At 44.8% G+C, this 12,642-nt stretch overlaps 1 protein-coding gene across 1 annotated transcript in view; it reads right to left on the bottom strand.

Annotated features, from left to right (window-relative positions):
* Nucleotides 1-298: 298 nt before the first annotated feature.
* STAG1 (stromal antigen 1) overlaps nt 299-12,642 on the bottom strand; it is a 463,433-nt gene continuing 451,089 nt past the window's right edge. Inside the window, exons 31-35 of the mRNA XM_038759978.1 lie at nt 9,584-9,694; nt 9,114-9,228; nt 2,579-2,659; nt 2,184-2,474; nt 299-1,821 (exon numbers count right to left, since the gene is read on the bottom strand). Of these exons, the coding sequence (XP_038615906.1) occupies nt 2,451-2,474; nt 2,579-2,659; nt 9,114-9,228; nt 9,584-9,694 (331 nt within the window). The 3' untranslated portion in view covers nt 299-1,821; nt 2,184-2,450. The remainder of the gene's footprint in view (nt 1,822-2,183; nt 2,475-2,578; nt 2,660-9,113; nt 9,229-9,583; nt 9,695-12,642) is intronic.

The raw sequence follows: 12,642 nt of genomic DNA, 5'->3' as shown, positions 1-12,642 counted from the left end.
ATCGCTTGACTGATTGACTTCTAGACTGTGAGCCCACTGTTGGGTAGGGACCGTCTCTGTATGTTGCCAACTTATACTTCCCAAGCGCTTAGTACAGTGCTCTGCACACAGTAAGCGCTCAATAAATCCGATTGAATGAATGATTTTAGATTTAGGGAGCACAAAAGGTTTCGGGCCAAACTGGGGTTCTTAAAACGATTCCAAAGCGCAAGCCCGGCCTGCCGACCGACTTTCCGATTCCCCCCTCGGCCCCCCGAAGCCCACGTCCAGCAGCACAGAACGGGAGGATCACCGCGAGCCTGATTTTTTGAATAGTTTATTAAAGGAAAGGTGAAGCATCAGTTTTAAATTGTACAAAAGGAAAAAAAAAAAAACCTCATATCGTAAATGTACAATTTACAGAATTACTAGCAAAAAACCAATCAAGGAGACACTCAAAATACAAAAAACCTATTGACTTCAAACTGAACTGGAAACCCATCGGAGGTACCTAGATATTAAAACCTTCCGCTGTTAGACGGTATCACTCTACCACGCTAAATTTCGGATGGGGGTTTTTGCGCACGGAGGACGGTGAAGCGCGGGTTCTCGGCCGCCGGGCACGCGGTCGCGGGCGGCCCGCTAGCCTTTCGGCTCCAAGCCACGGCCCGGTGGGAGGAACGGCCGGACCGGCGGGTCGGACGTTTGTGGCGACGGAGCCCTTTTTCTCTTTTGGAGAACTGCACAGGTTGGGAAACATCTCGGCTTCGTGTCCGTTCGGAAAAAAAAAAGGACACATCGATTTTTCGTTTTCCCCCCTCTCGAAAGGTACACCGCTGGGCCAAGGGGGAGCCGGACCACTCTGCCGCAGCTGCTACGAAAACCGCCTCAGAGGCGGCCGTTTTTACAGTGGGTCGATCTGTTTTGAGGCTTCAAAGCTCGTGTTAAAACTCAGAAAGGAAGATCAGAAAGTTGGCTTTTTGTTTTTTTTTTTCCAAACTACAATAGCAGCAACTGGGCAGAGTCAGAAAAATCCAAGCGGAATGAAATTCCAAACCACCGAAGACATTTAAAAACCTCTTATTACAATGAATCAGCTGAGGACTCGTTTGGTCTTCCTTCTGCTTTGAAAAATGCATCGTTTCCTTCCCCCTCCCTCCCCCCCTCAAGAATTACTCTTAGTATGCACAGTTAACACTGAAAATGTAGCTGTAGTCCATGGTAAGCTCAAGAACTTCACCCTCTAAGCACAAACTTCTAGGCAGCACGTACTTCTAACTGGCGAAATGAATTTACAAAAATAGCGCGCAAGGGTATTTACTGCATGGGAAGTAGACACATCTATGGTACAGTTAAAATTGCTGGAGAATGGCAAAGTCATTACTTTTGAAGTTTTCCAGAAAACTGGAGTTTTGGGTACCTTGGATTTGGCAGGGCATGAAATAAGTGGTAAAAACGGCAAACCGGTAACTTGAGGACCATTTGTTCGTTTTACTGAGAATACTTTATTTGCTGGTAGAAGTCGCTAAAAATGCACAGAACAAATACCAATAGAAAATGCGCTGTATTTGTGTCTCCCGAGTGCCCTAGAAAATGAATGTTGCACAGCATCTGTTGGAAAAGTGGCTGCGTGGACATCTCTTATTTTATGCCCCCTATAAATAAAAATAAACCTTCTTTCTCAAGAGTATATAAAATCTGGGGTTTTTTTTTTCCACATCCATATCCAACTTGGGGTGGGTTTTTTTTTTCTTTTTTTCTTTTATTTTTTTTTTTGGCAAAGATGCGCTTGTCGTCAGAATTCCACTGCGTGTCTGTCAGTGTTCCGCTTTGTCTCCATGCCTACGGGAGGGTAAAAGGGTACCACAACGTCAACCAAATCCAGTGTGTTCCGAGACACTCTTCCGCAGCCAGGATGAACCCGCTTTCGAGAGCGCCATCGCTAGACAATGACCGACTGACTGGTACGGGTTTAATAAAAATGGTTAGCTCTTAAAACATAAAAAGGCAAATGTTAAAACGGTTTTAAATTGTACAGCAGGAAAATAAAGTTAAAAATATTTTTTTTTTCCACTCAATGCTGAGTTTTCATAAAACAGGTGTACAACAGTGTTTAATCTTGACAGCTGTCTTAAAAATGTAAAATTCCCTTCCCCGCCCCCAGCCCTCCCACCACCCCCCCCGCCCTCCAGAAAAACACACACATCTGTATTGGGATAGTCCATACAGGGACACAAATGATCCTTCAGGGTCAGTCTTTCTGAGGTGACTGGACGCACCGACATTCCCTTGGGTAATTTACATGCTCCTCTTCGGCTCTGTCACTGCAAAAAGGGATCGACCGCAATCATTTGATTAAAAAACAAACCGGGTCACATCAAAAGTGTTTCTTTCATACAAGCTATCACAGTATATAGGCCTCTAGCTCTAAATAATAGAGTTCCAGATTGGTAAGACGTCGTCCTCGGACTTCAGAACATGGGCATCCCGAATCCCTACGGAACACAGAAAGAAAGCAAGCCGTTAATCGACGTCAAGTTCACTTGGGAGGGGGGGTTAAAGCAACACAACGGAGATGAGAAAAAAGGCAAAAATTTACTGAATCATCTTCTATGATAGCTGCGGAGTCAAAGAAATCTGGCCTCAGCTCGGCTCTCTCTCGTCGGTTTCTCGAAGGGGGCTGAAAAGACAAGGCACGCGCTCCGTCATTCTTGGTGATTCCGAGATAGCGGCGGCACAGCGAGCGCCCCGGGGATGCCGGCCCGCGCCGCTACCGAGACGATCAATCGCTCGACCCATCAATCGACCGGTCAAATTGCATTTACCGATTGTTTTACTATGTCCCGGGAAGGCTAGTCGCGGTCAGGGATCTAACCCACGAGAGCCCCTCGATGAGAAGACCGCAGATTTCTTGTGGGCAGGGAACCTGTGCTTTTTTCCGGGTTTTTCGTTCGCTAACAACGACTCATTGATTAACTGCAATCCCAACAGCCAAGCCACCAATCAGTGGTATTAATAATAATAATAATTGATGATGGCATTGATTAAGCGCTTACTACGTGCAAAGCACTGTTCTAAGTGCTGGGGAGGTTACAAGGTCATCAGGTTGTCCCGTGGGGGGCTCACAGTCTTAATCCCCATTTTACAGATGCGGTAACTGGGGCCCAGAGAAGTGAAGTGACTTGCCCAAAGTCACGCAGCTGACGATTGGCGGAGCTGGGATTTGAACCCATGACCTCTGACTCCAAAGCCTGTGCTCTTTCCCCTGAGCCAAGCTGCTGTGAACCCGATGTGGGCAGGGACTCTCTCTTTATTGCTGTATTGTACTTTCCAAGCGCTTAGTACAGTGCTCTGCTGTATCCATGTTTTGTTTTGTTGTCTGTCTCCCCTTCCTAGACTGTGAGCCCACTGTTGGGTAGGGACCACCTCTATATGCTGCCAACTTGAACTTCCCAAGCGCTTAGTACAGTGCTCTGCACACAGTAAGCGCTCAATAAATATGACTGACTGACTGACTGACTGACTGACTGAATAAATATCATCTATTGACTGACTGTACTGCCCCAAGCAGTGTGACAACAAAGGCAGAAAAGATCTCTTTGAAGGAGTTATTTCAAACCCTTTCAGGGTTTGATCCAACATACTGTATCTGTACCACGTAATAATATAATAATAATGATGGCATTTTATTAAGCGCTTACTATGTGCAAAGCACTGTTCTAAGCGCTGGGGAGTTTACAAGGTGATCAGGTTGTCCCACGTGGGGCTCACGGGCTTAATCTCCATTTTACAGATGAGGGAACTGAGGCCCAGAGAAGTGAAGTGACTTGCCCAGAGTCACACAGCTGCCAAGTGGTGGAGCTGGGATTTGAACCCATGACCTCTGACTCCAAAGCCTGCGCCCTTTCCACTGAGCCACGCTGCTTCCCACACGCACTGCAAACACTGCATCTGAACGGGGAATCCTTGGGATCGTACTTCTAGGCTGTGAGCCCGTTGTAGGGTCGGGACCATCTCTATATGTTGCCGACTTGTACTTCCCAAGCGCTTAGTACAGTGCTCCGCACACAGTAAGCGCTCAATAAATACGACTGAATGAGTGAATGAATGAATGTGGCTACATTGGCTTTCTATGCCTACTCCAATGCTTGGGCTCTTTTCGCAGAGGCACTTGGCCAATGACTTGCCCAGGGACACACTGCTTACAAGCGGATTGGAACCCATGACCTTCTGATTCCCAGGCCCGGGCTCTAGCCACTATGCCGTGTTACTGCTCTGAGCACAGCAGCGCTCAATAAATACCGTCAATGATGACGATAAGAATAACCGCTTGGGAGGGTGTAATGTAACGATAAACAGACATTCCCTGCACACAGTGAGTTTACAGCCCTACGTCCGGCAGAAAGGGAAGCTCGCTAATCAATCAATCAATCAATCGTATTTATTGAGCGCTTTCTGTGTGCAGAGCACTGTACTAAGCGCTTGGGAAGTACAAGCTGACAACATATAGAGACAGTCCCTACCCAACAGTGGGCTCACAGTCTAAAAGGGGGAGACAGAGACTCACTCACTCCGCTCTTTCACCGAGAACAACGGCTTCTCAGCATTCCACGTTTTCGGGGAAATAAATGCCCCTTGGAAGGTTAAGGCCCCAAAAGCCTGACTAGCCAGAAGATTTCATTTTATTATTCCGCTCAGATTTATCCTGGGATTTCTTTCCCATCCCAGCCAGGCCCCATTTTATTATTCTGCTCAGATTTATCCTGGGATTTCTTTCCCATCCCAGCCAGGCCCACTCCCTCCCCATCTCTAGTCCGGAGAACAGAAGTATTGGCTTGCAATAAGTACACTCAGGGATATTTCAGTATTACTCGTTCCCTTGGAAGCTCTCCCAAAAGGTAACAACAAGAAGGCCTTTTTTCTTTCCCTGGAGTTCCAGGCCCGGGGATTGGGGCCGCATGGCCCCAATAGTGGGAAAGATCACTGGATTGCAAGTCGGGAGACCCGTGCTCTGCATGCAACTTCTGAAGTAGTCACTTAACCTCGCCAATCAATCGATCCATCGGTGGTATTTACTGAATAATGATAATAATAATAATAATAATAATAATAATAATGGCATTTATTAAGCGCTTACTATGTGCAAAGCGCTGTTCTAAGCACTGGGGAGGTTACAAGGTGATCTGTGCGCGGAGCCCCAAACTAAAGACGACAGAGGAAGCAGACCAACGAGGAACTTGCAGACTAGAGGGGAGCCGGGCATTAAAATAAGTTAAATGGACAGGTAGGGTGAAATCTAAGTCCTTGAAAGGATGCAGAAAGGAGGGTTAATAGGCGAAGTGACCCAGAAGAAGGGGTTTATTCAGGGAAGCCCTCTTGGAGGTGATGTGATTTCAGCGAGGTTTTGAAGATGGGGAGAGTGGTGGTCTGCCAGATATAAAGGGGATTGAATGAATGAATGAATTAATTACTCTATTTATTTTACTTGTACACATTTAGTTTATTATTTATTTTATTTTGTTAATATGTTTTGTTTTGTTGTCTGTCTCCCCCTTCTAGACCATGAGCCCGCTGTTGGGTAGGGACCGTCTCTATATGTTGCCAAGTTGCACTTCCCAAGCGCTTAGTACAGTGCAGTAAGTGCTCAATAAATACGACTGAATGAATGAATGAATTTCAGGACAGGGGAAGAACCCGGGCAAGGGACTGGCGGAGAGAAAGACGAGATCGAGGTAGCGTAAGTGGGGTAGGGGAGGGGAAGCAGCGTGGCTCAGCGGAAAGAGCCCGGGCTTTGGAGTCAGAGGTCATGGGTTCAAATCCCAGCTCCGCCGCTTGTCAGCTGTGCGACTTTGGGCAAGTCGCTTCACTTCTCTGGGCCTCAGTTACCTCATCTGTAAAATGGGGATTAAGATTGTGAGCCGCACATGGGACAATCTGATCACCTTGTATCCTCCCCAGCGCTTAGAACAGGGCTTTGCATGTAGTAAGCGCTTAACAAATACCAAAATAATTATTATTAAGTGTGTGAGCTGGCCGTAGTAAGAGATCAGAGAAGTAAGGTAGGATGGGGGAGCTGATGGAGTGCCTTCTAGACGGTCATCAGGAGCTTCTGTTTCACGCAGAGATGAATGGGAAGCAGCGTGGCCTCCTGGAGACAGCGCACGGGCCTCAGAGTCAGAAGGATCTGGGTTCTAATTCTGGCTCTGCCACCTGTCTGCTGTGTGACCTTGGGCACGTCACTTCACCTCTCTGTGCCTCAGTTACCTCATCTGGAAAATGGGGATGAAGACTGGGAGCCCCAAGTGGGACAGGGACTGAGCCCAACCCGAACTGCTTGTATCTACCCCAGCACTTAGTACAGTACCTGGCACATGGTAAGCACTTACACACCACAATTATTATGGGCAGGCACTGGAGGCTTTTGAGGAGAGGCCTCCTCCAGGAGGCCTTCCCAGACTGAGCCCCTTCCTTCCTCTCCCCCTCGTCCCCCTCTCCATCCCCCACATCTTACCTCCTTCCCTTCCCCACAGCACCTGTATATATGTTTGTACATATTTATTACTCTATTTATTTATTTATTTATTTTACTTGTACATATCTATTCTATTTATTTTATTTTGTTAGTATGTTTGGTTTTGTTCTCTGTCTCCCCGTTTTAGGCTGTGAGCCCACTGTTGGGTAGGGACTGTCTCTATATGTTGCCAATTTGTACTTCCCAAGCGCTTAGTACAGTGCTCTGCACATAGTAAGCGCTCAATAAATACGATTGATGATGATGATGAGAGGGGAGATGCAGACTGGGTGATTTTTTTTTTTTTTGTAGAAAAATATCTGGGCAGCAGAGTGAAGTATGAACTTAGAGAGGGGAGTGACGGGAGGCAGGGAGCTCTGCAAGGAGGCTGGATGCAATAGTGGAGGCGGGAAATCAGAGCTTGGATCTGCACAGTAAATGTTTGGGAAGAGGGGGGGGACGGATTCTAGAGTCATTGAGAAAGTACAACTGATGGGATTTGGTGATGGATTTAAAATATGGGTTGAATAAGAGAGATAGAGATGAGTAAGAGAGACAAGCAGCATGGTGCAGTACACAGAGCAGGGGCCCCGGAGTCAGAAGGTCATGACCTTCTGGTCATGGTCAGAAGGTATATATACCTGTATATATGTATATATGTTTGTACATATTTGTTACTCTATTTATTTATTTATTTTACTTGTACATATCTATTCTATTTATTTTATTTCATTAGTATGTTTGGTTTTGTTCTTTGTCTCCCCCTTTTAGACCGTGAGCCCACTGTTGGGTAGGGACTGTCTCTATACGTTGCCAACTTGTACTTCCCAAGCGCTTAGTACAGTGCTCTGCACACAGTAAGCGCTCAATAAATACGATTGATGATGGGTTCTAGTCCCGGCTCCACCACTTGTCTGCTGTGTCACCCTGGGCAAGCCACTTCCTTGTGCCTCAGTTATCGCACCTGTAAAATGGGGACTGAGACTGTGAGCCCCACAAGAGACCAGGGACTGTGTCCAATCCAATTTGCTTGTATCCACCCCAGTGCTTAGTACAGTGCCTGGCACTTAGCAAGCACTTAACAAAAACCATTATTATTAATATTATTTTTAGTTGAGGAAAATGGCAAGGTTAAGGGTTGTGAGATGGGGAGGGCTGTTAAGTCCCACATGGTACAGGGACTGTGTCTGATCTGATTATCTCATATTTACCCCAGCACAGAGATTGGCAAATAGTAAGCATATGACAATTTATCATCATCAACATCATCATCATTAGTAATAATAATAATAATAACCACCATTCTGGGCCTCAGTTTCCTCATTGTAAAACAAAACAGTCTGTAAGCCCAATGTGGGAGAGAGACTGCGTCTGATCTGACAACTTTTTACCTACCCCAGTGCTTAGTGACGGCGTGCTTGATAATTGCCATGACGATGATGAGTGTGCTGGTTTAGGTGGACTTTTCTCAATTGCATGATTAGTGAATTAGAATTATCTGCACTTGCGTGCCTTGATTTTTTACCTTCTCCTGCAAACCCTTCAGCCCTCAACGCAAACATTATTGATCGCTTTCTATTTGGACTACAGAGAAGCAGCGTGGCTCAGTGGAAAGGCTTTGGAGTCAGAGGTCATGGGTTCAAATCCCGGCTCCGCCAACTGTCAGCTGTGTGACTTTGGGCAAGTCACTTCACTTCTCTGTGCCTCAGTAACCTCATCTGTCAAATGGGGATTAAGACTGTGAGCCCCCCGTGGGACAACCTGATCACCTTGTGACCTCACCAGCGCTTGGAACAGTAAGCACTTAATAAATGCCATTATTATTATTATCACCTTGTATCCACCCAGTGCTTAGAACAGTGCTTTTTCAGTCAATCAATCAATCAATCGTATTTATTGAGCGCTTACTGTGTGCAGAGCACTGTACTAAGCGCTTGGGAAGTACAAGATGGCAACATATAGAGACAGTCCCTACTCAACACTGGGCTCACAGTCTAAAAGGGGGAAACAGAGAACAAAACCAAACATACTAACAAAATAAAATAAATAGAATAGCTATGTACAAGTAAAATAAATAAATAAATAGAGTAATAAATATGTACAGAGATATATACATATATACAGGTGCTGTGGGGAAGGGAAGGAGGTAAGATGGGGGGGGATGAAGCACTTAAGAAATACCATTATTATTATTATTATTATTACTACAAAGGTGTGCACCGTGTTTGTAGTTGCCTATTGAGTCACTGGAAACAGCAGCCAACTGATAAACCTGCCTATAAGGGCACTAACACCTGCTCAACAATCAGTCAGTCATCAAGCAATGGAATTTATTGAGCGCTTACTATGTGCAGTGTCTAAATTTGTTTAGGGGACTTCACGCTGGCTTTAATTACAGCTCCCATCTTCAGGGAAGCTTACGGATAGAATTTCAAACATTTCCTGGACTCAGTCTCTCATCTTGGGCCAGGAACTCGGAAATGAGAATCTCGAGCGGTCGCCCCGGAGACTATCTCTCACCGTGAACCGAGAAGCTACGGAAGTTATTCGGGAAGGCTCTTTCCCAACCACTCCCTTTCACCATTTTCTCCCACCGAGTGATCTACCGACACAGTCTACTGACCAGATCGATAACCATGGTGTCTTCAAACTCCTCATTCATATCTTCTAGCTGACCACGTGAGGACATCATTACATCTTCAAAGATAGGTTCGGCATCATCCTCCATAAGGCCCCGGCTGAATTTTGAAAGAAGACAGGAAAAGAGACGAAAAGCATTTGAAGTGGTTACTATCGCTCTAATGGCAGCATTAGCCTGGTGATCTTTAGGTTAATCCTGAAAACCAAAGACAACATGCTTCAGTAAATACGATTGAATGAATGAATGAATGAATTCAAGGTTGCTCTAATTAGTTTCCACAGAGTAGAGGCTTGGGTGAGACAAATGTGGGAAGCAAAGCATCTCGTAACCCTTCTAAAGAGATGAAAACAGCAGTAATGGAAATCACTTGGAAATGACTAATGTGCAGGTTCTTCTCAAATTCTGTCTTTTTTTTTTTTTGCTCCAGGGACACCTAAGTATTGAAAACTTACACTGCATGCCTTACACCACTTCTCACTTTCATGTAGTTCATCCCCGTTCTGTCCTTCCGATTTAGGTCTTCTAACTTCTGCTGGCCCAACCAAGAAATCTGCATCTGTGGACTAAACAGGGCATATTATTATTATTACCAGTCACAGTATTTTTTTTTTTAAAGCCAACTCCTTTCACTGTTATGGTCCATGATCAAATTGCATTCACACAACTTTGAAAAAGGATGAATTATTACTACTAAAAGAGTCCATCTCTTTATTACTTTTTAAAGGTGCTCAATAAATGCCACGATTGCTGGTACTACTACTAAATTCATTTTCTAGTCTAGGAGAGTAAAGCTTTTAACATTAATTTCAAAATTCATACTGAAAAGTAGCGTGGACTACTTCTGATGGGCATGGGAGTCAGAAGATCTGGGTTCTAATCCCAGCTCCTTCGTTTGTCTACAGAGTGATCCTGGGCAAGTCACTTGACTTCTCTGTGCCTCAGTTACCTACCTCATCTGCAAAATGGGTATTAAGACTGTGAGCCCCATGTGGGACATGGAGTGTGCCCAACCTGATTAGTTTACATCTACCCCATTGCTTAGTACAGTGCCTGGCAGAAAGTAAACGTTTTAACAAATCTCTTAAAAAAAAAAAATCAGAGATAGTGAACATTTATCACCCCCAAATGCCTACATTCATTTTACTATTTCTGAATTCTTGGTTTAGGCAAGAGTAATTCTTTCTTACTAGATCACCTCAGTAGTAATAATAATAATAATGGTATTTGTTAAGCGCTTACTATGTGCAAAGCACTGTTCTAAGCGCTGGGGTCGACACAAGGTAATCAGGTTGTCCCACGTGGGGCTCACAGTCTTAATCCCCATTTTGCAGATGAGGTCACTGAGGCAGAGAGAAGTTAAGTGACTTGCCCAAAGTCACACAGCTGACAATTGGAGGAGCCGGGATTTGAACCCATGACCTCTGACTCCAAAGCCTGGGCTCTTTCCACTGAGCACTCTTTCCACTGCTGTATTTTACTTGTACATATTTACTATTCTATTTATTTTATTTTGTTAATATGTTTTGTTCTGTCGTCTGTCTCCCCCTTCTAGACTGTGAGCCCGTTGTTGGGGAGGGACCGTCTCTATCTGTTGCCAACTTGTACTTCCCAAGCTCTTAGTACAGTGCTCTGCACACAGAAAGCGCTCAATAAATATGATTGAATGAATGAGTGAGCCACGCTGCTTCTCCTAGTAAAGGGATAAAGTGAAAAGAAAATTTGACAATTTAAATGGAAAAAATGGAAGGAAGTACACAAAGTTAAGATTTGGGTATTAATTCAAACATGAGAAGCAGTGTGGTCCAGGGGAAAAGACCACTGGCCTGGTTGTTTTGTTGTCTGTCTCCCCCTTCTAGACTGTGAGCCCGCTGTCGGGTAGGGACCGTTTCTATATGTTGCCAACTTGTACTTCCCAAGCGCTTAGTACAGTGCTCTGCACACAGTAAGCGCTCAATAAATACGATTGAATGAATGAATGAATGAGTTAGAGGATCTGGATTCTAGTTCCAGCTCTGCCACTTGTCTGCTATGTGACCCTGGGCCAGTCACTTCATTTCTCCGTGCTTTAGTTTTCTCATATGAAAAATGGAGATTTAATACCTGTTTTCCCCCCATCTTAAGCTGGGAGCCCCATGTGGGATGGGGGACTGGGTCCAGCTTGATTATCTTCTATCTACCCCAGAGCTTAACAGAATGCTTGGCACATAGTAAGCGCTTAACAATCAATCAATCAATCAATCAATCGTATTTATTGAGCACTTACTGTGTGCAGAGCACTGTACTAAGCGCTTGGGAAGTACAAGTTGGCAACATATAGAGACAGTCCCTACCCAACAGTGGGCTAACAAATACCACAGTTATTATTATTACTATTGTGAAACTTGACTGCACTTATTAACTGTTTTCTTTGACCAGTTTGTAGTTTCCGAAGCTCATTTGATTTGTCATTATAACATCCCAGTGCAGAGCCGCGTGGCTAAGTGGAAAAGATCACGGGCTTGGAAGTCAGAGGTCGTGGGTTCTAATCCCGCCTCTGCCACTTGTCAGCTGTGTGACTTTGGGCAAGCTCTTTAAAATTACTAGATCACAAAAATCAAAGTAAATCCAACTGCAGAAGATAATATGCCAATTTAATACACTGGGGACCGTCTCTATATGTGGAAAGAGCCCGGGCTTTGGAGTCAGAGGTCACAGGGTCAAACCCCGGCTCCACCGATTGTCAGCTGTGTGACTCTGGGCAAGTCACTTCACTTCTCTGGGCCTCAGTTCCCTCATCTGTAAAATGGGGATTAAAAACTGTGAGCCCTCCGTGGGACAAGCTGATCTCCTTGTAACCTCCCCAGCGCTTAGAACAGTGCTTTGCACATAGTAAGCACTTAATAAATACCATCATTATTATTATTATTGCCAACTTGTACTTCCCAAGCGCTTAGTACAGTGCTCTGCACACAGTAAGCGCTCAATAAACACGATTGAAAATGAATGAATGAATAACAAAGCTGAATGATTCTTTTGCTTTTTTGTTCTCTGTCTCCCCGTTCTAGACTGTGAGCCCGCTGTTAGGTAGGGACTGTCCCTATATGTTGTCAACTTATACTTCCCAAGCGCTTAGTACAGTGCTCTGCACACAGTAAGCGCTCAATAAACACAATTGAAAATGAATGAATGAATAACAAAGCTGAATGATTCTTTTGCTTTTTTGTTCTCTGTCTCCCCGTTCTAGACTGTGAGCCCGCTGTTGGGTAGGGACCGTCTCTATGTGTTGCTGACTTGTACTTCCCAAGCGCTTAGTACAGTGCTCTGCACACAGTAAAAGCTCAATAAATACGATTGATTGATTGATTGATTTGCTTGAATCACCGTATTAACCTCAGTGCAAGACAACAATATTTTTAATTCCTCCCAGGTTGCTTACACTCTACGCGAAGCTACCTTACGACGGGCTCGCTGTCAAGTGTGAAATGGTTTCTGAGAAGTGGTTCGGCCCACCAATTCTCAAGCTAGTCATCAT

The sequence above is a fragment of the Tachyglossus aculeatus genome, chromosome 1 (assembly GCF_015852505.1).
Source record: "Tachyglossus aculeatus isolate mTacAcu1 chromosome 1, mTacAcu1.pri, whole genome shotgun sequence".
NCBI classification, from domain to species: Eukaryota; Metazoa; Chordata; class Mammalia; order Monotremata; family Tachyglossidae; genus Tachyglossus; species Tachyglossus aculeatus.
The sequence above is the reverse complement of the archived record's forward strand: the minus strand, read 5'-3'. Positions and strand labels throughout refer to the sequence as shown.